General features: G+C 46.0%; 1 protein-coding gene across 7 annotated transcripts in view; it reads left to right on the forward strand.

Annotated features, from left to right (window-relative positions):
- FMNL3 (formin like 3) overlaps positions 1-26936 on the forward strand; it is a 63314-nt gene that overhangs the window by 11656 nt on the left and 24722 nt on the right. The window contains exon 1 of one of the 7 annotated variants that reach the window (XM_017894756.1): positions 7761-7808. The exons of the other annotated variants lie outside the window; for them this stretch is intronic. Coding sequence (XP_017750245.1) covers positions 7776-7808 — 33 coding nt within the window. The 5' untranslated portion in view covers positions 7761-7775. Of the gene's footprint in view, positions 1-7760; positions 7809-26936 lie in introns of those variants that run through there. 7 annotated transcript variants of the gene reach the window in all.

Below are 26936 nucleotides of genomic sequence, written 5' to 3' on the forward strand. Positions count from 1 at the left end.
AAAAAAAAAAAAAAAAAATGACCTGTACCTTTTTTGACTGCTCGGATATTTCATAACAGAATTTTTGTAGGAAAATTTACATCTTTTGGGGGACTTATGGAAAAAAAAAAAAAAAACTTTTTTAAAACAACACTCTTTTTTCTGGGTAGAGTCCCTCATCTCATCTTTTCGGGAATGGCTCAGTGTCTGGTCCTCACTGAATGCCTGGATTTAACTTGTAGAGATTAAGGAAAGACAGTTAACATTTGTTGAATGTATGCTGCGTACTTTAACATGTGTTATCTCATTTAACTTGACAACAACTCTGTGAGGCAGTATTTCACTGCAGTGTTTTTTAACAGGCAATGTGAAGCTAGCACTCAGAGGGGTTAACTAAGCGGGGATGGTCTCAGCTTAACTGTCACTTAGGCCTTAAGGAAAATATTTTTGGTTAGATTTTTTTATTCACACTAAAAGAACTGTTGGAAAACAACTTCTAAAATATGCTTAATCTTTTATTTTTTATATATAGATTTTAAATTCATAAAAAAAATCTGTAAGGGTACAGATAAAACCGATAACACTAGTTAGTTACCTCTGGGATTTGGGGGTAGGGGAGGAACCATGATAGGAAGAACAGATTCAAAAGGAATTTAGCTTTATCTATAATGTTTACATCTGAAATTTTTATTTATATATTTTTTAGAGACAGTGTTTTTTTTTGTTCCCCAAGCTGGACTCAAACCCTTGGGCCCTCTCACCTCAGCCTTTGGAGTAGCTGGTACTACAGGAGTGTACTACCATGCCTAGCTATAATGTTTACTTTTTTTTTTTTTGGCAAGGATAATTCATTTATGTATTAGTTATATAATTAAAAGTTAAAGAATAGAAAAAATTTTTTAACTTCACTAGAAATCAAGGAGACGAAAATTTAGAGGATATACTTTTTTTTTTTTTTTGAGACCGAGTTTGGCTCTTGTTGCCCAGGCTGGAGTGCAATGGTGCAATCTCGGCTAACTGCAACCTCTACTGCCTGGGTTCAAGCAATTCTCCTGCCTCAGCCTCTCGAGTAGCTGGGATTACAGGTGCCTGCCACTGCACCCGGCTAATTTTTTGTAGTTTTTAGTAGAGATGGGGTTTCATCATCTTGGCCAGGCTGGTCGTGGAACTCCTGACCTGGTGATCCACCTGTCCTGGCCTCCCAAAGTGCTGGGATTGCAGGCGTGAACCACCGCGCTCGGCCTGATATACTTATTATACTAATTATCTGGTGAAATTTTGAAGACCAACAATGTCCGTGGTCAATAGTAATGGCAGAGTAATTCAGTACAGACATTTTAGAAGGCATCTTACAGGGTCTATCCATTTAAAATGCGCATGTTCTCTAACTCCCCCACCTCACTTTTAGGAAACCATTCTGCAGAACAGTTTACACATGTGACGGAAGGTGCATGTAAGGAATACTCAGGGCTACATTGTTTAACGTAAAAAAAGGAATGGGGAAGAGCCTGACTGTCCATTTCTTGCTTAGATTTACTGCTCTCCCATTCACCTACTCAGGGCAAATCCTGGGAGTTATTTTTAATTTTTTCTTTTCCTTTCTCCATACCCACTTTATGAGTAAGTCTTGCTGATTTCAACTCCAAAAATAGGCCGGGTGCGGTGGCTCATGCTTGTAATTCCAGCACTTTGGAGGCTGAGGCTGGAGGATCACTTGAGGCCAGGAGTTTGAGACTAGCCTGGGCGACATAGTGAGACCCTATCTCTACAAAAAATAAAAACTAGCTGGGTGTGGTGGCATGTTCCTGTAGTCTAATCCCTGAGGATTGCCTGAGCCCAAGAGTTTGAGGTTGCAGTGAACCATGATTGTGCCATTGCACTCTGGTCTGGGCCTCTGAATGAGACCCTGTCTTTAAAAAAAATAAGACTGTAGGTGGCTCACGCCTGTAATCCCAGCACTTGGGGAGGCGGAGGTGGGCGGATCATCTGAGGTCGGGAGTTTGAGACCAGCCTGACCAACATGGAGAAACCCCGCCTCTACTAAAAACACAAAATTAGCCAGGTGTGGTGCATGCCTGTAATCCCAGCTACTCAGGAAGCTGAGGCAGAAAAATTGCTTGAACCCAGGAGGCAGAGGTTGCAGTGAGCTGAGATTGCGCCACTGCACTCCAGCCTGGGCAACAAGAGCGAAACTCCGTCTCAAACAAAACAAAACAAGATTGGGAGGCTGAGGCGGGTGGATCACTTGAGCCCAGGAGTTCAAGACCAGCCTGGCCAACGTGACAAAACTCTGTTTCTGCTAAAAAATTAGCTGGGTGTAGTGGCACATGCTTGTAGTCCCAGCTACTGGGGAGGCTGAGGCATGAGAACCACTTGAACCTGGGAGGTAGAGGCTGCAGTGAGCCGAGATGGCGCCACTGTACTCTAGCCTGGGTGACAGAGTGAGACTATCTCAAAAAAAGTGAAAAAGAAAAAAAACTGTTTATCTCTGTATGTATATGTAATCTGCCTGTCCCTTTTCTCTCTACTGCCACTGCCCTGGTCTAAGCCAAGATCAGCTCTTGCTTGTATTGCAGCCAACCAACTGGCTTTCCATTTTCCTCTCTTATCCCTATCTCCATTTTCCCATCCATTCTCCACAAAGCATCCAAATTTAAAATATAAATTAAATAACATCATTCCCTGACCTAAAAACCTTTAATGGCTTCCCTTTCTATTATACTAAAAGGAAAAATGCCAAACTCCTGACACGGACCCTTAGGACTGCATCATTTGACACCTGCTGACCTTTTTAACCTTATTGCCCTCTTGTTTACGAAGTTCCACATTAGCCCTCTTTCATTCAGGACAAACTCTTTTCTATCTCAGGATCTTTGCACAAGCTGTTTCCTCTCGTGGGATGCCCTTTGCCTGGATATTAAAATGACTCATTCTAGTTTATACTTCAGCTCTCAGTTTTTAAAAATGCCACCTCTCAAATCTTCCCCACTTACTATTCTTTGTCTTAGTTAGCATCCTATTCATTCTTTTTCCATTTTACAATTATTTGATTACTTTTTCATTATCCATCTCCCAGATTGTTGACTCATGAGGGTGGGGACATTATGTTTGCTTATCACTGTACAGCCAAATACCTGGCACAGGGTAGGCACTCAATAAATGGTTGTGGCAAATGGGAATCTCCAAGATATATGTGTGTGTGTAAATATAATATAAAAAGGCAATTAGAAGACTGTATATATAGTGCTTTATAAAAACCACATGTGGTTGTATGTAAATACATAGAAAAAAGGCCTAGAAAAATAAAGACCAACCTATGAACTGGTGAACTGTGGAGAGGATTGAGTGGGTTTGGAGCCTGAATAGTGACTGATTTTTTATTCTATCAGCTTTGAGTTGGTTGGAGTTTTTTCTTTTACATTATCTACTTGTGTATTCCTCCTTTAAGGGAAAAGGAGGAATAAAAATGGGGTGGGGAGGGGGTGGACTGAAGTTTTTTTTGGAGACAGCTCAGAGTGTAGTAGTGTGATCACAGTCTCAACTTCCCAGGCTCAATCAGTCCTCCCAAGTAGCTGGGACTGCAGGCGTGCACCACCATGCCTGACTAATTTTTGTATTTTTTGAATAGACAGGGTCTCGCTATGTTGCCCAGGCTGTTCTTGAACTCATGGGCTCAAGCAATCGGCCTGCCTTGGCCTCCGAAAGTGTTGAATTACAGGCATGAACCACTGTGCCCAGCCAGACCCAACGTTTTTTTTTTTAAGATGGAATCTTGCTCCGTCAGCCAGGCTGGAGTGTAGTGGTGCGATCTTGGGTTCACTGCAACCGCCACCTCTCAGGTTCAAGCAATTCTGCAGCCTCAGCCTTCTGAGTAGCTAGGACTACAGACGTGCACCACCACGCCCAGCTAATTTTGTATTTTAGTAGAGATGGGGTTCGCCATGTTGCCAGGCTGGTCTCAAACTACTGACCTCAAGTGATCCACCCGCCTTGGCCTACCAAAGTGCTGAGATTATAGGCATGAGCTGCCGCACCCGGCCAGACCCAACTTTTAATGGGAAAAAAAAAAAAAAAAAAGCTCCTCTCTTACTTTTTGCACTAAGCCAAAAGAAAAATGCGAGAGAGAGAAAGGGCACCAGTGGGGTCAGCAACTGGCCACTGCCCTGTGCCCTGTGCTGAGCTTGGCACTATTTCCACAGTAAAAAGAATCCTAAGAGATGCTCTTTTGCCCTGAAGCTATATTTTGAACTCTTTAATGTAGGCATGATCCCGGTCCCCCAGACACAGGCAGGCTATATATTTTTAGCCTCTTTCATTTTCAGGCCAGTGAAAGCTGCATCTCCAGCCTTGGCAGAGCCATAGTCCTTGAAGTCAGCAAAGAGAATAAACCTGAGCTCTAGGCTGTGCTGCATCTCCGCTTCTCAAAGTCAAGTCAGTTCAGCAGCTGTGACCACCATGACAATCATTTTCTCTAGATTCTTGCTTCCTAGGAATAAGGATAGCTAATAATTTTAATAGCTAACATTTATATGTGATGATGGTATACCAAGCACCATGCAAAACACTTACACACATTATCTTATTTAATCATCACAACTCTGTGAAGTAGTTGTTGTTAATCTCCATTTTATAGAAGAGGAAACTGAGGTCCAGGTAGGTTAAATAGACCACCTAGGATCACACACTAGTAGGTAGCAAAGTTGGGATTTGAATCCAAGCAGCCTGATGCCAAAGCCCAGTTTTTTTGTTGCTGTTGTTGTTCAGACAGGGTTTCACTGTTGCACAGGCTGGTCTTGCACTCCTGCCGTGGCCTCCCAAAGTGCTGGGATTATAGGCATGAGGCACTGTGCCCAGCCCCACTTTCTTAACTATAGTTTCCTTTTTGCAGGGTTGATTCTCCTTTGCTCTTATTACTGCTTTGGAGTGGATTGAGTGGATTGTGGCAGAATATAGGGGAAAGTTTACCAAACAAGTTCTCCTTTGCTAAGGGGTATGGTGGAAAGATTTGAGCTTCAGAGTCAGCCAGATTTGGGTTTGAATCTTAGCCATCCATCCCACTAGGACATTTACTATTCGAGAAGTTTTTTATTTTTAATTTTACTATGTGCTCCTGATATCACTAGGTATATAGTGGTGAAAAAATCAAAGAATTCCTTTTCCCTCATAGAGTTTAGAGGAAAAGACAGATATTAAATAAATATTTAATTATGATATATTCTTGGAAGGCAAAGAACAGGTTGTTAAGAGTGTAACAAAGAAGGCTTTAGGTTGGGAAGTCTTGGATCTATTCTAAATGTTCATTCCATTTTCTTTTCTTTCATGATTTATTAAGTGAATATGTCATAGGTGCCTGCTGTATACACAGCACTTTCCCCAGTGCTTTGGGATATACCGAAGAAATAGAAGATAATGCTTGCTATCTAAGTTGGAGAGACAAAATATGTACGTACTTAAAACTGTATTTTGAACTAGAGAATTAAAGCAAGTGCATGTCCTCAGGTTGTCTATGAGACTCTATGTGCCATAGTTATTTATCTATAATGTGGGAATACTGTTTGTCTTGGCCAATCACATGTTTTGTGAAGACCAAGTGATATCATGAGGTGATAGGGTGCCACACAGCTATAAACCCAGAAAGATTGGAGAGCTAAGGGAGGATCAGCGTGGTATAGGAGTGCTAATTAGGCAGTGCTTTAAGGAGGACAGGGGCTTTAGTCAGGTCTTTAGTCAGCTGTAGATCAGGAGAGAGGAGATTGTTGCAGGGCAGAGCCATATGGGAGGGGATTATGGAGGAGGAATGAAGCAGCTCTATGAGGGGCAGCCAGGAGCCCTGCTGCTGGAATAGAGGAGTTTAGTTATAGAGAGATGTGAGCTTGGATTAGGACAGATGGCCAGTACACACTGAGTTTTGTCTGAACATTTCTTATTTTTTTGAAACGGGCTTGCTCTGTCACCCAGGTTGAAGTGCAGTAGTGTGGTCATGGCTCACTGTAGACTCCAGCTCATAGGCTCAAGCCATCCTCCATTTCATCCTCCTTAGTAGCTGGGACTACAGTTGTGCTTCTTACTTTTCTGTAGAGATGGGATCTTGCGGTGTTGCCCAAGCTGGTCTTGAACTCCTGGGCTCAAGCCATATGTGCCTTTCTCTTTTCTTTTTTTTTTTTTTTTTTTTGAGATGGAGTCTCACTCCGTCGCCTGGGCTGGAGTGCAGTGGCCGGATCTCAGCTCACTGCAAGCTCCACCTCCCCAGGTTCACGCCATTCTCCTGCCTCAGCCTCCCGAGTAGCTGGGACTACAGGCGCCCACCACCTCGCCCGGCTAGTTTTTTGTATTTTTTAGTAGAGACGGGGTTTCACAGTGTTAGCCAGGATGGTCTCGATCTCCTGACCTCGTGATCCGCCCGTCTCGGCCTCCCAAAGTGCTGGGATTACAGGCTTGAGCCACCGCGCCCGGCCCATATGTGCCTTTCTCAGCTTCTCAAAGTGCTGCCATTGTCCCTAGCCTGAACATTTCTTGATTGTTAGAAAAGGGACTTTCCTGCCCAGGGTTTCAACAGGGAATAGAGAATAGTTGGTAAGTGGTCTCTGGCCATTCATGAGTTTGCTCATTTAAAGTTGAATGATTGAAATATATGAGAAATAAATGCTCAATCCTCATAGGTTAGAGAATCAGAATAATTTGATTTAAGTGAAACGGGATAAGGCCGGGCGCGGTGGCTCAAGCCTGTAATCCCAGCACTTTGGGAGGCCGAGACGGGCGGATCACGAGGTCAGGAGTTCGAGACCATCCTGGCTAACACGGTGAAACCCCGTCTCTACTAAAAAATACAAAAAAAGCTAGCCGGGCGAGGTGGCTGGCGCCTGTAGTCCCAGCCACTCGGGAGGCTGAGGCAGGAGAATGGCGTAAACCCGGGAGGTGGAGCTTGCAGTGAGCTGAGATCTGGCCACTGTACTCTAGCCCAGGCGACTGAGCGAGACTCCGTCTCAAAAAAAAAAAAAGGGGGGAAACGGGATAGAAAATGATCCCCCATGTGTTACCCTTGAACTGCAGAAGTCTTCAAATGTAGAAGCTTCCATTTCTAGTCATCAAGTTTTGAACTAATTCTTTTCGTTGCCAAATCTGTCTTGCTTTCCTTTTAAAAAAATTATTTTTTGAGATAGAATATTTCTTTATTGCCCAGGCTGGAGTGCAGTAGTGTGATCATAGCTCACTGCAGCGTTGAATTCCTGAGCTCAAGTGATCCTCGCACCCTAGCCTCCCAAAGTGCTTGAGATAACAGGCATGAGCCACCATGCCCAGCCCATTTTTGCCTTTCTTTAGGGTAAAATGTTGTCTTGTACTCAATAATTTTTATTATTAACAATGCCTTGTTCATAGTAGATGCTCAATAAATATATTTCATTGCATAGTAACAGTGTCCAGTGTTTGTGAGCCACTTTATACCTGCTAGTGTTTTCTTATACATTGTATTTTGGGGGGAATGGCACTCTTCCAGCTAATCATCCAGGCCAAGCACTTGGAGTTAGTCTGGTCTGCTGTCCCTCTCACCTTCTCTCTATCTGTACTACCACTACTATAGTTGATCCTCAGCTCTTGCCTGGTCTGCTGTAATGGACTTCTTAGCAGTTTCTTTGGTTCATTCTTACAGATCCACTTACCACAAGCCATCATCATAGCCATATATAAAGATCTGGGGGATGGGTTTTCTAGGAAGAGAACAACTTTTGCAAAGCCCTAGGTGGAAAAGAACTTTGCACATTTGAGGAACTGAAAGAAGGCCAGACTGGTAGACAAGGATGCTGAGGAGAGTCCGAGAAGGTATAAGAAAGGTGAGCAGGGCCCAGATCATGTAGGACCTTGTTGGCGTTGGTAAGGAGTTTGGAAATTAATTGTAGGGAAACTTCTAGGTGTGCTTTATAAGGTTAAGAGTTCTCTTGTTTGCTGTGTGGAGAATCCTGGAATCTGTCTCCCTTATGGGTAACAGGTTGGCCTGAGTGAGATCCAGGCTCATCGCTAGACTGTCCCCAGTGGAGTGATGGTGCCTTCTGCCCTTTCAGGTTTGACTGGTGCTCAGCCCTCACTCCTGCACCCCCTCACAAGCCAGAAGGAGCAGTGCCTCTTCTAGGCTAAGCTGGCCCCAGTGTTTGGCGTGCCTACCAGTGGCCTGAGCCTATAATTTGATGGGTTGGCTGGTTATAAAAATAAAAAGTGTGACCTATAACTATAGCTGAGTGGATTCAGTGAAGAGGGAGCTTTTAATTTGCAGAGGTTCTGGGCTGTACTTAACTGGAGGAAAAATGTGTCTCCTCCCTGGGTACTGCTCCATTTTCTCTCTTTAATACTTGCTCTGGGGTGGGTTAGGGTTTGTGGGCCTGGGAATGAGATATGGAGGACTTTAGGGAGATATTTGGAGATGTTAGGATTCAACAACAGGTTTATAGGGCTTTCTGGGAAGTAGGCATTATTCAGTCTTGCTTCTCATGTAACCCCACTAGGATGGAAGCAGAGTTTTAAAATGTTTGCATGATCACTTATTTATTCATTCAACAACTATTTATTGAGTGTTTACTCTGTATTTTAGACATTAGTGATACCACAGGGAACAAAAAAGACAATCCAGTCTCGCCGGGCGCGGTGGCTCATGCCTGTAATCCCAGCACTTTGGGAGGCCGAGACAGGCAGATCACTAGGTCAGGAGATCGAGACCATCCTGGCGAACACGGTGAAACCCCGTCTCTACTAAAAAATACAAAAAACTAGCTGGGCGTGGTGGCGGGCGCCTGTAGTCCCAGCTACTCAGGAGGCTGAGGCAGGAGAATGGAGTAAACCCGGGAGGCGGAGCTTACAGTGAGCTGAGATCCGGCCACTGTACTCCAGCCTGGGCGATAGAGCCAGACTCCGTCTCAAGAAAAAAAAAAAAGACAAGCCAGTCTCATAGCATTTGCATTGCTGTTGGGGAGAACAGTAAACAAATTTACAGGTATATAATATAATGTTAAGTAGCAAGAAGTATCGTGAAGAAAAAGAAGGTAAGATAAAGAGATAGATGGTCATTGGGGGTTATAGCCGGGTGTGGTGGCATGTGCCTGTAGTCCCAGCTGCTTGGGAGGCTGAGGCAGGAGGATCCCCTGAGTTCCAGAGGTTGAGTCCAGCCTGGGCAACCCCGTCTCTTAAAAAATAAGAGAGAGGGGCTGGGCGTGGTGGCTCACACCTGTAATGCCAGCACTTTGGGAGGCCAAGGTGGGTGGATCACGAGGTCAAGAGATCAAGGCCATCCTGGCCAACATGGTGAAACCTCCTCTCTACTAAAAATACAAAAATTAGCCGGGTGTGGTGGTGGGTGCCTGTAGTCCCAGCTACTCAGGAGGCTGAGGCAGGAGAATCGCTTGAAACTGGGAGGCGGAGGTTGCAGTGGGCCGAGATCGCACCACTGCACTCCAGCCTGGTGACAGAGCGAGACTCCGTCTCAAAAAAAAAAAAGTAATGAGGAAGATATTTAGATAAGATAGTAAGATTATCAGGCAGTTTTGGGGGTTGAGCTATAAGAGAAGGTGAAACTTTCCATGAACTTTGGATCCCAGTGCCTGAGTGTGTCTCCGAGGAAGGGGCTCCCTATGGCACTGCAGCCAGTCTGAGTGGGGATCAGAGTCAGTACTCATCTGGGGGTCCAACTGTTCCTAGCCCCAGGTGGGCCCTAGCCAGAGCCTGTGATTGCTTCTTCCTGGCTCCAGTTGTCAGAACTGTCTGCAGGGCTGGGCAGGGTGCTGATTAACTGTAAAGAGATACTTGTCTTTCCTAGGCTTCTCAAGTCTGATTCTCAAGATTTCCTGAAGTCACTCTGTGTGTTCTGGTCTTGAAGAGAAATATGAAGTCTGGTCTGGGAAGCAGCTGCAAGGAGTGTAGGGATGGATTCCTTCTGCCCATGTCTGGGTGCTCAGCCTGGCCTTTTGTAAGAGTTTTGGGGCTCAGTGACTGGCATAAAGGGTGCTCAATACTTTTTTGTTTTGTTTTGAGACAGAGTCTTGCTCTGCCGCCCAGGCTGGAGTGCAGTGGTACAATCTCTGCTCACTGCAAGCTCCTCCTCCCAGGTTCACTCCATTCTCCTTCCTCAGCCTCCCTAGTAACTGGGACTACAGGCACCCGCCACCACGCCTGATTTTTTTTTATTTTTAGTAGAGACAGGATTTCACCGTGTTAGCCAGGATGGTCTTGATCTCCTGACCTCATGATCCACCTGCCTCAGCCTCCCAAAGTGCTGGAATTACAGGTGTGAGCCACTCTGCCCAGCCAGGATGCTCAATACATTTTAAGTAGAAGGCTGGACACAGTGGCTCATGCCTGTAATCCCAGCACTTTGGAAGGCTGAGGCGGGAGGATCGCTTGGGCCCAAGAGATCAAGGCTGCAGTACGCTATGATCATGCCAGTGCACTCCAGCCTGGGTGACAAAGTGAGACCCTGTTTCAAACCCTCTCCCACAAAAAAACAAAACATTTTAAATAGAATTTTTATTTATTTATTTATTTATTTATTTTTGAGACTGAGTCTCGCTCTGTCGCGCAGGGTGGAGTGCAGTGGCTCAATCTCAGCTCACTGCAACCTCCACCTCCCAGGTTCAAGTGATTCTTGTGTCTCAGCTTCCCAAGTTGCTGGGATTACAGGCGCCCACCACCACGCCTAGCTAATTTTTGTATTTTTAGTAGAGACGGGGTTTCAGCATGTTGGCCAGGCTGGTCTCAAACTCCTGACCTCAAGTGATCTGCCTGCCTTGTCCTCCCTAAGTGCTGGGATTACAGGTGTGAGCCACCGTACCCAGCCTTAAATAGAAATATTATTTGAAGGTCATTAACCTCTTGAATCAGAGATCTGGTATTGAGGAGCCTAACAAAAATATTTAAGAAATAAGAATTATTGTTGAAGGGTAGAGACTGTTTCTCGGTACCTCGAAGTTGTAAAGTCACTGAATGGCACGTACTAGTCACCTTTGTTTTCTGCTCAATAATGTTGGCCTAGTCATGACCTTTCCACAGGCTTTAGGAACCTCCAGGTACTGGGGTAATTCTTGACTTTTGTTGGCCTGCCCTTTAGCACATTTTGTCTCTTGTGCAGCTGTGGAGGGACCTTATTATTTTTTTTTATATTTTTTTTTTTTTTTATTGAGACAAGTCTCGCTCTGTCGCCACGGCTGGAGTGCAGTGGCGCGATTCGCTCACTGCAAGCTCGGCCTCCGGAGTTTACGCCATTTCTCCTGGCCTCAGCCTCGCCGAGGTAGCTGGGACTACAGGGCGCCCGCCTCGCCCTGGCTGTTTTTTGTATTTTTTTAGTAAGAGGACGGGGTTTCACCGTGTTCGCGCCAGGATGGTCTTGGATCTCCTGACTTGTGATCCGCCCGTCTCAGCCTCCAAAGTGCTGGGATTCAGGCTTGAGCCACCGCGCCCGGCTTTTTTTTTTTTTTTTTTGAGACAGGGTCTTGCTCTGTCACCCAGTCTGGAGTCCAGTGGCACCATCTTGGCTCACTGCAACCTCCACCTCCTGGGTTCTGGTGATCTTCCTGCCTCAGCCTCCCAAGTAGCTGGGACTACAGGCAGCACCACCACGCCCAGCTAGGGGTATCACCATGTTGCTTAGGCTGGTCTCGATCTTCTGGGCTCAAATGATCTGCCTGCCTCAGCCTCCCAAAGTGTTGGGATTACAGGCATGAGCCACTGCTCCTGGCCTGGACCTTATTTTAAAAGCCTTCTGAACTGGGGGCATTTACCAAGGTTAAAACCATCATACACCAGCTGAGGTTGAGACCTGTGCTCCTGGGATTTTATTGAACTCTGGGGTGGTAGACTTGCTTTTATATGGGCTCATTTTGTAGACTGGAGATCACATACTCCCCTCCCTTCAATGCCAGCCCTGAAGTGAGGCCCAGACAATGTTCTAGAATGGATGGGCCAGAGATAATCTAACCAGGAAAGAGCATCTTTGTTTGGACCCCTTCTGTGTCCAGAGTATGCTTGGGCCCTTACTTTGGACAGACTTCTTGTTTGTGGTTGTGCTTATTTTGTTTTTACTTGCCACTCAGCAGAATAAATATCACATAAGCACTCATTATCCTCAGGCCCTTGGCAGGCAGGACACGTGGTGAATCTGCTCCCTCGTGAAGTGCTCATGTCTGCAGATTATTTTCTGATGGCATCTGGCATGAGTTCCAGATTGATGGTCCAATAGCAGCTATTAATTGCTCCCTTTGGGCTTGTTTAATTATTGCTGGCATGGTGACTGACTAAGGAATTAGGAATCTCTTGTGCATTTATGGGGCAACAACTCCCGGTGGCGTCCCAAAGCATTAATCTTTCATTTCCCTAGAATATCCTTGTTAAAAGTTTTGAGCATCATCTCAGAAGCTGGAGGATAACCAGCTAGACACCTCCACCTCCTGGGTGTCCAGTAGCATTTGGCTTCTCAGTTGATTCTTTCCAAGAATTGTAAAGGAAGTATCTAGTGCTTGTTGCCCACAGATCCAGGGGAATGTCAAGTTGATGTCATAAGAGTACAAAAGCCCTGCCAGCTGCTTCTGATTGTCTTGAAGGTAAGAGGGCAGAGAGAGCCTTATTCTGTGGCAGGGCAGCTAAAGAGTCACATCAGCACTCAGGAGGGCCTCTGAGGTGGTGAACTGAGAATGGTTAAGGTGTCATTTTCCCTGCCTAGAGACAGAGAGGGGGCAAGATAGTAGCCCTCAAAGACTCACCAAGTGCAGCCTAGTACTCATTCACTCAACAAGTGCTTAGAATTGTGTTAAGAGCTAGAGAAAGGTGACTAAGACAGTCATCCTGCCCCCAGGAGTTCAGTCTAGAGGGGGAGACAAACACATTAAACATGTAATTATAACATACAGCTGTCTAAGTGCAATTCTGTAGAGATGCAGGAAGCATTGGGAGAGCACAGTTGAGAGGTGGGCTTGGGGAATATTGCCCAGAGAAGGAAATCTCTGCTGGCTAAAAGGGTATTTAGGAGTAGGACAGAAGTTTGGGAAAGAAAGCATTCCAGGTAGAGAGGACAGCATGAGCAGAGGCATTAAATCGAGACAGCATGATGTGTTCAGAGAACCCTCACAGAACTGCTCAGTGCCGTTGAAGTGTGAAGTGTAAGGCAGAGACTCATGATAGGCAGGGCTAAAGTGGTAAGGAGGGCTTTGAATGCCATGTGGAAGAGACTGTACTTTATGTGTTTCATAGTCAGATTGTGAGTTGTGGGTAGGTCAGTCTGGCAACCACGGGAAGGACCAGAATTGGAAGTGGGCAGCTGAGTGGAAGGCCTTTACTCTGTGGTGGTGATGATGGGAGCCTAAACTGGGACAAGTTTGCACAATGGAGATGATGGGACAGTCAAGTAAATGTTAACTACTAATAAACAGTTAAATTTTAATGACTGATTAGATTTTATTTCGATTTTTGATGGCTGATTAGATTTTACATTGTGAGGATAGAGATGAGGGAGAAGGGAGGCGTTGAGGATGGCACCCAGATTTCTAGCTTGCTAGATTAGAGTTAACTGCTCTAACAAGGGAACACAGTAGAAGAAATAAGTTAGAAGGAAAAGTGATGAGGCCACTTTGAGACACATGAGGTTGCAAAGACTGTGGAAGTCTGGGTGGAATGTCTAATGGGAGTTGAATAATTAAAGTTGAATCTCAAAGGAGAAGTCTGGGATGAAAATACATATTTGAGAGTCATCTATGCCTACTGTCAATAAAAATGTGAGCTTTTCTCCAGTCTCACAGCACAGCCCTTCAGTGATGGGGAGGGACAACTCCTAGGACTTACGTAATGTCACAAGGAGAGAAGCACGGTTGTTGAGACGAGTAGTTAGTTGAGGGGGCCAAAAACAGATTTGTGGCAGAAGTGGACCCAAGGAAGTTAGGAGACAGTTGAGGAAGTGAGGAATCCGATTTGAGGCGGGAATACTAGAGATAACCTGGCAAAATCTCTCCCATATCTCTCCATAGATAACAAAACCGTGGCCCCAGAAGGTTAGAATTGTCCCAGATCACTCAGCTGCTCAAATAGCAGAGCAGCTTAGTGACTTGACTTTGTTTCACTAAGTTCTGGTCTCAGTTTTCCTGTGAATCCCCTGGGTGGCTGTTGGTTTCCTGATTTTATCTTTTGAAGGGGCAAGGGTGCAACTGCTCTTACCTACAGAATTATTAGATCACATGAGATGTGGGAATTGTACTTTATGTATGTTTAACCTATACTATTCAACTGTACATATATACTCTTTTATACATTTTAAAGTACTATGAAATTAGGCTGGGCAGAGTGGCTCATACCTGTGATTTCACTGTTTTGGGAGGCCAAGGCAGGAGGATCAGTTGAGACCAGGAGTTCAAGACCAGCCTGGGCAACATAGCAAGACCTTGTCTCAACCAAAATAAAAAATTAAAATAGCCATGATGGCACACACCTGTAGTCTCAGCTACTTGGGAGGCTGACGTGGAAGGATTGTATCAGTCCAGGAGTTCAAGGTTACAGTGAGTTGTGGTCATGCTGGTGTACTCTTGTCTCTAAAAAAATAATATAAGGGCTGGGCATGGTGGCTCACGCCTGTAATCCCAGCACTTTGGGAGGCCGAGGTGGGCAGATCACGAGGTCAGGAGACTGAGACCATCCTGGCTAACACAGTGAAACCCCATATCTACTAAAAATACAAAAACTTAGCTGGGTGTGGTGGCGGCCGCCTGTAGTTCCAGCTACTCGGGAGGCTGAGGCAGGAGAATGGCGTGACCCCGGGAGACAGAGCTTGCAGTGAGCCAAGATTGCACCACTGCACTCCAGCCTGGGCGACAGAGCGAGACTCTGCCTCACACACACACACACGCACACACAAATAAATAAAAGTGTAAAATTGTATTTTACATATGTACTTAGAAGCTAACTTGAGTCAAATGTGACTCCTGGAGTAGGTCATTCCAGTTACCACTTAACAGAGTCTTTCTCCTGTGCCAGGTACTGTGCAAAATCCCTTTTATTCTGTGTAAGAGGTAGATATTATCCATATTTTGTAGATGAAGACACTGAAGTTCAAAGAAGTTTCATAGCTTGCCCTGGTTGGGCACAGTGGGTCACACTTGCAATTCTAGCACTTTGGGAGGACAAAGTGGGAGGATTGCTTGAAGTCAGGAGTTCAAGATCAGCCTGGGCAACATAGCAAAGCCCCATCTCTACAAAGAGTGAAAAAAAAAAAAATTAGCCAAGCGTGGTGGCACATGCCTGTAGTCCTAGCTACTTGGGGGCTAAGGTGGGAGGATCACTTGAGCACATGAGTTTGGAACTGCAGGGAGCTATAATCACACCACTGCACTCCAGCCTGGGCAGCAGAACGAGAACTTTCCGACTGTCTCATGAAAAGTAACAGGATTCAAATCCAGGTCATCCCTGATTCCAAAGCCTGTGCTGTTCTGGAAAGTTTAAAATGCTACTCAGATGTAAGGCATTTGTCACCAGGTTGTGTCCAGGATGACAGATTCCTTGTCTCTGTGCTGTGCACAGTCTCTCTTCCTCTGTGAAGCCTTGGACTTCAGATGTTCACCACACATACTTGGTTCAGCTGGTTTCATTAGGTTGTGCAGAATAGGGAAGCATTGTGTAATGATCAACCAAAGCCAGTCAGATAAATCAAGTTGGACCTTCTCAAGTTAGAAAAAGAGATTTGTTTTCTTTGTAAGGAGATGGGCAAACATGGTAGAAAAACCTGTATGTTGGAGGTCACATGTCTGGGTTTGAATTTGGGTCCTGCGACTTTCTGTGTAACCTTGAGCCAGTTGGTCTCAAATTCTTAATTCCCTCAATCAGTTAAACAGGTATAATATTTATCTCCAGTGGTTATTGAGAATAGTAAGTGAGAGAATGTGAGAAAAGTGCCTGGCATATAAGAGATGCGCAGTAATGTTTATCATCCCTGTTCCCTGAGTGAATATAACACTTAGGACACCAGACATTTCCAAGAAGCAGAGAAGATTTGGGTCGTGGGGAGGGAATTCTCAAAGGCTAAGTCCAAAGAGGTGTTTTTTCCTACTAGCTGGACAATCAAATGAGTTGTAAAAAAGCTGGAACAACTCAAAAATAGCACTGGGCTGTGGGTAGCCTAGACCTCTATGTCAAGTTCTAGCCTTCAAAGCGTGAGAGGAGACAACATTGGGAGGACAGCTCATGGATCTAGAGCAGACTGAGGTCATTATGATTCCTCCCAAAAGAGGATAGAAGCACTGAGGCACTCAGGATGTACCTCCATTTGAAAGCAAGGAGAGGCAGGACTTGCAGGACTTGTAGAGCCTCTCCCTGGCTGATAGAACTTGTGACAGATGTGTGCCTGTGCCAAACGTCAGTTTATCTTTCTGTAAAGCAGGGGTCATGCCTCTCCCACATGTGTCTGGAAATAGGAAGGGATTCATTAAGTTTTATGGCTTTGTAACAAGCTGTTAGATGTGTCATGAGATTCATGGAAAGCCAGAGCTGGGCCCTAGGCCGGTGTACTGGGTTCTGCCCCCCAGAATGGCCTCTGCTGTCCCTTTGGGCAGCCCACAGTATCTATTAAGCTTTTTCTGTGTGCCAGGCCTACTTGTCTAGGAATAAGTGTATTCAAGGCAAAATCCTCAAGGAGCTTATAGTCTAGTTCAGGAAATAATATAAAATGTGAAAAATGAATAACAATATGAGACAGAAGTGACTTTTCCATTAAATCTTGTAATTGAAGGGTCTGGTACCATCCTGGCCCAGAGTAGATGTTTATAAGCTTCAGGTTCCCCCTTCTTTGTAAATACAAGAGTTATCACAAGGCAAAACAGGCCCCCCAGTTGGCACAATGCATGGTACATAGAAGACATGAATATTACTGGGTGTGGTGGCCTACGCCTGTAATCCCAACACTTTGGGAAGTCAAAGTGGGTAGATTGTGTGAGCCTGGGAGTTCAAGACCAGCCTTGGCAACGTGGTGAAACCCATCTCTACCAAAATAAATTTACACAGGCATGATGGTGTGTGCCTGCAGTCCCAGCTACTGGGGAAGCTGAGGTGGGAATATCACCTGAGCCCAAGAGGTCAAGGCTGCAGTGAGCCTAGATCTTGCCACTGCACTCCAGCCTGGTTGATGGAGTGAGACCCTGTCTCAAAAAAAAAAAAGGACACATGCTGTTCGAAGAATGATTGAATATGAGTGCTAATGGGAGGTTAGAGCAGGAAACTCACAGAAATTCAGAGGAAGGATGCACAGAGATCTGGGTGGTTTGGGAGAGGTTCCATGAGGAAGGTTGAAATGGTACTGATTGGTCCTGAAGGATGCATACAATTTGGAAAGGTGCAAGGGCTAATACAATTAATTGTCTCAGAGGAGACACTGTGAGGAGTTAAAAGCTCAGACTTTGGGTCAGACCTGGGTTCAAATCCCAGCTCCACCATATGCTTGCTTTGTGATGTGGGGCAAGTTCCATGGCCTTTCCAGGCCTTTGTTTCCTTGCTTGTAAAATAGGGATAATGATAGTCCCTACTTCATAAGACTTTATATCATCGTTTTGAGAATTAGATGAGATAATTCATATAGAGTGCTTATCACAGTTCTGTCAATAAATGTTAGCTTTTTTCATTATTACTGTTTTCATTTTAGTAGTGTTATTATTATCCTACTTATGCCACCTACTTACTTAACTCACCATATCCTTTATCACCCAACTTTTCTGCCTGCTGTAATTTCCTCATACATACTTTCATGCCTTTGTAGTAAATCACTTGTAGACTCCTGGATTTGTAATGGTGTTTTGTGTTGCCATGTATTTGCAAATACTGTCTCCTTGCCTAGAATATCACCATCTTCCCTTCTGCTCTTGCCTTTTTCCGATTCCTTCCCGCTTGATGTTTAAGACTAATTCTAGGTAGGGCGCTGTGGCTCATGCCTGTAATCTTAAAACTTTGGGAGGCCGAGGTGGGTGGATCACTTGAGTCCAGGAGTTCGAGACCAGCCTGGCCAACGTGGCAAAACCCTGTCTCTACTAAAAAAACAAAAATTAACTAGGTGTGGTGGTGAGTGCCTATAGTCCCAGCTACTTGAGGGGCTGAGGCAGGAGGATTGCTTGAACCTGGGAGGTCGAGGCTGCAGTGAGCCAAGATTGTGCCACTGCACTTCAACCTGGATGACAAAGTGAGACCCTGTCTCAAAAAAAAAAAAAAAAAAAAAAATTACTGGGTGCGGTGGCTCACGCTGAGGCTGAGGTGAGCGGATCATGAGGTCAGGAGCTTGAGACCAGCCTGGCTAACATAGTGAAACCCCATCTCCACTAAAAATATAAAAATTAGCTGGGCATTGTGGCGTGTGCCTGTAGTCCCAGCTCCTCAGGAGGCTGAGGCAGGAGAATCACTTGAACCCGGAAGGTGGAGGTTGTGGTAAGCCAAGATCACACCACTGCACTCCAGCCTGAGCAACAGAGTGAGACTCCGTCTCAAAAAAAAATAAAATAGGCCAGGTATGGTGGCTCACACCTGTAATCCCAGCACTTTGGGAGGCCAGGGCGGGCAGATCACAAGGTCAGGAGATCGAGACCGTCCTGGCTAACACTGTGAAACCCCATCTCTACTAAAAATACAAAAAATTAGCCAGGCATGGTGGTGGGCACCTGTAGTCCCAGCTACTCGGGAGGCTAAGGCAGGAGAATGGCATGAACCTGGAAGGCGGAGCTTGCAGTGAGACGAGATCGCACCACTGCACTCCAGTCTGGGTAACAGAGCGAGACTCTGTCTCAAAATAAATAAAATAAAATAAAATAAATCCTGTGACATTTCTTTCAGGAAGCCTTACGCCTTACTTGACTCCACAGTCTAATTAGATGTTACCTCCTTGGAATCCCACAGTACTGTGTGTGCCTCTTTCACAGCAACGCTGTCTCTACTGACCCCTGATTTGCATGTCTATCTTTCCTCAGGATATAAACTTTCTGAATGTAGTGACCATACTCTGTTTATTTTGATATTGCCAAATTCTAGCTTGTGCTTGGCATAGAGTTGTTTCCCAGCTAAATGTTGAATAAAAAACCAAACCAAAAACACATAGCTAGTATTATGTGTGACATTTACTATATAGGTTCTGATTTAAATTCTTTACATATATTAACTTATTTAATAATCACAGCAACACTATGGGGTAAGTACTATTATTCCTGCCTCCATTTTACAGGTAAGGAAACTGAGGCTTGCAGAGATTAAATAACTCTCCCAAAGCCACACAGCTAGTAAGTGGTGAAGCCAGTATTCAAACCCAGGCAGTGTGGCTTCACAGTTAGTGCTTTAACCACTACATTGTATATGTGCCTCTAGGAGTGTCACTGGGATTTATGATAAACATATATATTGATTGTCCAAGAAAAGGTGAAGAAACTTTAACCATAAGCCACAATTCCATGAACACATTTTAAAATAATTAGTAAATGTGCAGAGACACTGTTGGGAGAGTGGATGTTACTACTCTCATTTATGAAGGATTTGCTAGAGATGGTAGATTTCACCTGTTGTGAATTGGAGGAGAAGCATGGCTGGCAATTCGAAAGGAGGTAATGTCTCTGGGGTACAATGGAGTAGACAACTTAGGGTTATATGAATGAATATATGAAGGAATATGTGAATGGAGAAATTCGATTTGCCCAATCTTTATTGCTCACCTATTATAGTGGTAAACAAGCTGATGATGATTCCTGTGCTTAGAAGCCTGTGTTCTAGCAGGTTATAAGAAGATGAGTCTGGTTAAAGAGAAGAGCAGGGAAGTTGCTTAGATTATGGCATAAACTGAAGACAGAGTTGAAACTCAGAATGAAAAGTAGGAGTTTGCTGAGGGGAAAGCAATATATAAAGTGATTTGGGCTGTAGAACATAAGACAGATTATAGATAAGAGAGCCCAGAAATAGTAAGGACAGTGGTAAAAAGTTAAAAGATCCTCCCTTTCCCCAGTTAGCCAGGAGACTGAGTAAGGGACTTGGTGGTAGGAGTGGTAGGAGCAGGATCAATCACTTACTTATTAAGCACCTGCACATGATTCAAAGAAGGGTAAGACATGGCCCCTTCCCTTAAGGAGTTTATGTTCTTTCTAGTTGTGAATAGAGAAAACATGTGCAAAAAAAACCCCACTATGAAACATTCAATTTGTGCTAAAGGTCCATGGTATCAGTGTCCTGGTATTTTCTCTCTTGTTATTTCATCCATGTGGATTTCATTTCCAAAGTCACTTCACGGTCTAAAATAGTTGTTGAAGGTTCAGCCACTGTCTGTATTCCAACTAGCTAGAAGCAGAAAGGAGAAAAGAAGGGTATATTCCCTCCCTTTAGTGACACTTCTCAGAAGTTGTGCACACGACTTCTGTTTACATCCCACATGGTCACATAGCCATACCTAAATGCAAGGGAAGCTGAGACATATATCAATTCTAGGCTGTCAAGTGTCCAACTCAACAGTGGAGGTTCACTACTAAGGAAGAGGAGAAGAGGTCAGGGGATAACAGGCAGGTCTCTGCCATTTTATTCTTTAAATATTATGCTTAGAGCTCAAGAGAGGGGCTGATTATTTTAGGTTGGGTAGTCATAGAGCCGCTGGATTTTAAGTCAGGTAGTAAGTAGTAGGTAGCGAGTCAGAAGATCACGGAAACATCAATAACAAGCAAATCCTAGGGTTAAGGAGTAGGAAGAGTGGCTGTCCCAGGAGAGAGATTCCACAGAGTGGGAGAGGATGAGGCTGGTCAGAGAAGCTGGGGCCAGCCTGGAGAGAATCTTACCTCAGAAGCTCTTACTGTAAGATGCTGAGAGCAATAGGCCAAGGAGCTCAGGTTTTCTCATATAAATGGCAAGGAGTCAAAAAAGATTTCTGAACCAAGGAGAAACATGATTTATGTGCTTAGAAGTTTGAAAGTTTCATTCATGTGCAGGATGGCAGGGAGAAAAGTACTGGAAGCAGGGATGCCAGCTAGAAGCTTATCCCAGAGGGCGGCGAGTGAACAATAACGGCCCATCCAGGTGGTGACAGTGGGAACAGAAGGGCAAGTATAGATGAGAGACCTTGGGAGGGAGACTCACTGGGCCTATTGGTATGGGGAGAGAGGGAGATGTGACCCCAGAAATATTGTGTCCTCTGAAAGGTAGCACTGCCCACTGGGCTCCCAGGTGGGAGGACAGAACCTCATGAAGAGAGGGAGGTCGTTGGTTGGCTGCAGGGAGAATGCGAGGCTCTGCCCCAAGACTCCTTGGCTTTGGAAAATAAGCTGCCCCCAGCGGAATAGTTTCCATTCTGCGTAACTGGGGAGTGTGTGGGTCTGGCTAACCACGAGGAGGGGCCGAGGAGCCAGTAGACAGATCAAGTTGCTGTGGCAGTAGCTTTTTACTAGGGCCTGGGTGCTCAGTTGGGAAGCGCTGACAGAAGCTCCTATTGGAGATTATGTATTTTTTGACTGGGCAGGCCAGAAAGGGTGGCCTTAATCAGGGTTTGGGGGCCTCAGGGTTACCTGCAGAGGTTATCTGATGTCACGTATGAGGCCAACAGTGTGGCAAAGGGAAGAGTTTGAGTCTTTACCAACTTTGGGGACATGGCCAATTTCCTTTGCCTTCTCAGGATCCAGTGGAGGAATTCTCTAGGATGAAGAAGAGGCCCCGGGGGTATAATTGTATTTAGAAAAAGCCATCTCTTTGTTTGAATGATGCTGGCCTTTTAGGACCTCTCCTTTATCCAACTTCCCTGGTGTGAACTGCAGAGCTCAACCAGAGACATCTGGTGAATCCATTTCTTTTTCTTCCAGGCTGCTCAGGGACTTGGCCCGTAACTGCTCAGCAAGTCATTTCTGGTTACAGAGTCCTCAGTGACCACAGAAGCACGTTCTGCAGACATGGTTTCGAGCCTGTGAGAGCTGGCTTTTCCCTGGCAGCTCATCCCCAAAGTGGTAGTTTCAATTAAACAAAAACAGCAAGCCAGATCTAAGCTACTACAGACACTTAAGGAGCACCCACTTTTCTTATGCCTTTTGTCATATGGTACCTAAGTAGTTTGTTCAGATGTCTAATAGGGCAGCTGGGGCCTAGAGAAAGCTGTGTGTGGCTAGACTTGTATTATACTCACATGCTCCTGCGTGTAGGATGACATAAGGAAGGAGATGAGCAGTAATGGGGAGCTGCCCTGGGGAGGCTGTAGAGTTGGGCAGGACCAGGGCTGGAGGCCTAGAGTCCAGGGAGGTAACTGCTGCCTTCCACCCTTTCTATTCTTGAGTACTTTGGTGTGGTAGTGGGGTGGTACAGCTGAAGTGTTTGCCGCTACTCTATCAAGGCAGGGCAGGGGGTTGCCTGTCCTTCCAGCCAAGTGTCATTGACTGTTCTGTGATTTCCTTTCTGCCACAGGATATAGATCTTTGCCCAGAACCTTTCACAGTTGACTCAGCCCATTTCAGGCTATCTGTCTCAAGTTATCTTCTCCAAACCTGGGCTCTGGAGAGGAGGATGGGAGGGAGTCAAGGCAAGAAGAGCAGTCTTGAGCTTTGTCTCCCCAGGTTGGCGGCGAAGCCAGGCTTGGCCTTGGTCTGTGAGAGCTGCAGTGAGATCTGACCATCCATCTGTTCCATTTCCTCCCCTGTGCTACCCCAGCCAGTCACAATGCTGGGGAAAAGTGTGGGTGTTTGGAGGGGCTGCCGTGCTTCCCATGTCTGGACCTTTTAAAATTTTAGCTCTTGGACCTTTGATCAAACTCTCTGATTTTTTTGATTCCCTTTTACAAACGATTGCAGTTTTGTGGGGAGTTAGAAGGAGCTGTGCTGGAACAATGAGATAAACAGTGACATGGAGGCGGCGGCGGTGGCGGTGACAGCAGCAGCAGCATAGGCAATGGGCTGGGCCGGCTGGCCTGCCGTCTGGGCGGGCTGGGTGGAGGAGGACTCCCGCCCTGCACACTAGCCAGCTGGCTTGTGTTAAAGCGCTGGCTGAAAATAACTCTCATTGTCTGGGAGCTGCTACTGCAGCAGGACTGGCTGTGGCCGCCAAGGGGCCAAGGCAGCAGGAGCTGGTAGCTCCCACCTCCTTGGGCTCTCGCCCTCTGGGAGCAGTGCCCAACTGGCCACAGCTGTGCCTACTGCCCACCAGTAGAGACATGTGGAGGCCATTCCTTACACTCTGTCCTTCTGGCAGCTAGTAATGGGCCTTTGTGCCTTGTGTTGCCTGCTTTGCCATTGGCTTGGGGTAGATCTGTTGGTTTGTGAGGGGGATCCTAGTGGGAACATGGGAACATGGGGTGGGAGCACAGTGTTACAGCTCCTCCTTCAGCAGTCTTCTGGACTTCCAAATTTTGTGTCCTCTTGCCACTTTCCATCTCTGCTCATCTGCTCAATGGCCTGATTTGTGGATGCCAGGGAGGACTTGGACCTGCGGTCAGGGGCTCAGCAGCACGTTGAGAAGTGTGTGGTGCCCAGGACAGCATTCATTTAATCTGTGGGGCAGTTTTAGATTCAGTTTCTCAGGACTCCCTGTCCCCATGGGCTGAGCATGGGGGCTGAGGCTACCATACTTGGAGAAGACAGCCATAGGAAACCTGGTGGGAGGTGGTTCAAAAGGGAAAACATTAATAAAACTGCCTCTCACTTTCTGTATTTTCTCAAAACCAACAGTCCCTGCTGGAGCTTCCCTAAAGCCTCCAGTTTCTTTCCCAGGAACGTTACAAACGTCTCTCTCCCTGTCTCTCGAAGCTGTGCCATTTTGGTGTCTGTTCCTAAGATTTATCATGATTGGGACCAACAAAAACAGTTGGGAATTTTTGGTGGTTCCTATTTCTGTTTGTTGGGTTTTCCCCAGGCCTGGCTCAAGAAGACTGTCAGAGTAGGGGCGAGTCCCAGAGCAGAGCTCACAGCATGGAAGGAAACTCCAAACCCTACCGGCATTTCCCTTCCCCTGCAGTGGGAAGGAAACGAGGAGGGGCTCACTGGGCTGAGGGTGCAGATCGGGAAAGGGAAGGGAACCTCTGCCACCAGAGCTGCCTCCCTCCTCCTTGGCTTGACTGGGGCTGTCAGGGGTCAGGTGGAGAGTTAGGAAACCTTGCTGGAGGAACCGGGCCCTTGCTCACATGCACCTCAGTGTGCAGGGAGATTTGCCTGGCCTCAAACTGGCAGTAAAACCAGAGCTGCCTTGCTGGAGAAGCACCAGCTCCATGCCTTTAGGCTTCTTCCCATTACAGGTTTTTATTATTAGACGTTTTGCTGGTTCCCTGTGATTTAGGAATCACTCCCAGAGTTGCTTTCAGTTTGAATTCATCTTCCGCTTTTCCTCACATCTCCTATTGTAACTGTTTCGGCTGTGACTTACCTCCCTTCTTCCTTGGAGTCTCCTGCCATGTCCCCCACCCCTCAGGATAATGATATTTAAATTGGCGCCTAGTCTTAGAGGAAGCCAGAGCAGTATCAGTGAAGGGATAATGGATTGCTCTGTGGTCAGAATGTTGAGAAGCAATTGCTGAAGGTAGGATGGAGGCAGAGAGAGAGAGACAGCCTAGAAGCAAAAGGGCAGGTCCCTCAGACATCAGAACATTACACAAGATTTTCAGGAGGAAGTGGGGCGGGGACTGTGTTGAACACCCACAGTGTTCCAGACACATACAGACATAAAATATTTATCATTTAATCCTCAGTTAAAACCCTGTGAAGTAGTGAGATTATCTCCAGTTTATGGATGCGTTCACCAAGGCTCCATAACTCTGAAGAGCCCAAAGTTGATCTTGGGCCCTCTGACTTCACCCACATTTAGTGCCCTCTCCTTTCCAAGACAGCCACTGCCTCCTTTCTGCTCAGCAAGGGTCTCAATGAGGAGTTAGCAAGAACTTAACTCAGCTTCTGCCTTCTTGGAGCCTATAGTCTCTGTGGAACCACTGAAGAAAAAATATCAAGGAAACAAACCCTTTTGACTGAGACCGGAACTGTGTCAAGTTTGCTCCTTTGCTGTCCCTGGAACTCAGGAAGTTGTCATTCCTAAGGGCAGAGTGGCTTCCTCAGGACATTGGAGCCCTGCCAGACTCACACACATTATCAGGTGGAGGCAAAAGCCCTGATGCCCTTGTCTAGCAGGAAGACAACTGTCCGGGCCAGGCTCTGGTTTATGCCCCCTTGGCAGGTGGCTCCCACTGGCAGCCAGTGACCTGTTTCTTCTGAGAATCCTGGAGCTTGGGGAAATTCCCCTTACCCATCTCCTTCCCCATCACACTTCAGCCCAGAAGAAGCAGAGAAGTCTTGAGACTACTGTCAAGAAAGTGCCACCCAAAGCTCTAGACAGGAGGATGTGGCTATGGTCAGAGCAGATTCATGCCTCTACCACCTGTTTCCATAAATTGGGGTCACTCCTTCCTGGGGATCTAGAGTTTGACCAGGTCCCTGCTGTGCCTCTTCCATGCTCTTAGGCTGGGACTACCCAAGGGAGTGACTTTGCCCAGTTTTTCAAACCGAGGGGACCAAGTGTTTCCTCCTCAGTTCACCTGGTGGAGAAGTGTGAGCCACCGCAGCTGACAGTGGGTGGCTGAGGGAGGAAGTTGGCATAGACAGGATGTGATGTCTGCCACAGCAGTGACAGGCTGCCCCCTCCCCCATTCCAGCAGCTTTCTTCCAGGGGAGACAACAGAACTATTTTCATGGCACAGACTTAGGAGAAATGGTCAGATGGCAGCGATGTGTTTAGGATATGCACAGAGCCAGGACCAGTCCTGAGGACTGTTTCTGCTCAGTTCTGTCTTGAGTTCAGCTGGCAGCAGCCTGGCCCCAGTTAGGCTGAGTTAGGAGAACTGCTCTGGTTTGACCTTTGAGTCCTTGTTTTGTTGAGGCCTCTTGCTCCTGTCCTGCTGTCCAGACGGGTATGCTGAGATTGACCCTTAACAAAGTAGTTTCAGAGAGAACATTCCAGGCTTGTGTTTGACCATCTTGCCATCCATACTACATAGACTATGAGGAGGACTCAGCCTCACTTTCCTGTGGAAGTTCAGGCAGATGCATGGGGCAGCAGGAACCATAGGGAGAGGTGTGATGTGGGGCTCTCTTCCCCTTCTTTGTTTCTCTCACCTGCCCCACTTTCTTCTCTCACCTGCCCCACGTTATAAATTCTTCCATGTATAAATTCCAGCCGAAGACTTCAACCCTACTTCCTTTTTGAGCCATAGTGACCTCGTTTCCAGCTATTAGCTGGGCTTGTAGCTCAGACCTGGGACCTCTTACACATGGTTTATTATCACCTTACTGCCCCCACTAGATGCATGTTGGGAGCTGGAGATGGTAAGAATAGACATAGCACTTTAGGGGCTAGATGAGTATACAGCTGATTTAAGAGTATATCTGCATTATATTTATAATAAATAGATAGTGTGACAGAATAAATGTTTAAGGATTTTCTTTTGGTTCCATCAAAAGTTGGAGGACCTCCTTCTAGGATTTGTTTGCTTCTTCTGGAATAATGCAGGGCCTATGTGACTCCTCAGGGACCCTGGATGCACATAGTTCGTGTCCCCAGGGATGAAAATGCCAAGAACTGGGCAGAGGTAAATGAAGTGGTCATGCTTGGGTTACCAGAGAGTTAGAGCTGAACTTGGACAGTAGCTAAAGGAGAGAAGGATGAGAGGCAGCCTTCTAAGTGGCCGGCACTATGCTCGGGAAGAAGCTGAATTTGTGGGAAGTCACATGGGTTATCATGCAGCTGCAACACCTCGGGTAGGGGATCATATTTGATTCAAGATTACAAGGGGGCAGGTACAGTGATCTGATTAAAGTGTCAGACTGCTTTTATTCTTTTTTGTTTGTGTGTGTGTGTGTGTTTTTTTTTTTTGAGATGGTATCTTTCTCTGTTGCTCAGGCTGGAGTGCAGTGGCGTGATCTTGGCTCACTGCAGCCTCCACCTCCTAGGTTCAAGCAATTCTTGTGCCTTGGCAACCTGAGTAGCTGGGATTA

This window comes from Rhinopithecus bieti, unplaced genomic scaffold (genome assembly GCF_001698545.2).
Source record: "Rhinopithecus bieti isolate Rb0 unplaced genomic scaffold, ASM169854v2 scaffold_24390, whole genome shotgun sequence".
NCBI classification, from domain to species: Eukaryota; Metazoa; Chordata; class Mammalia; order Primates; family Cercopithecidae; genus Rhinopithecus; species Rhinopithecus bieti.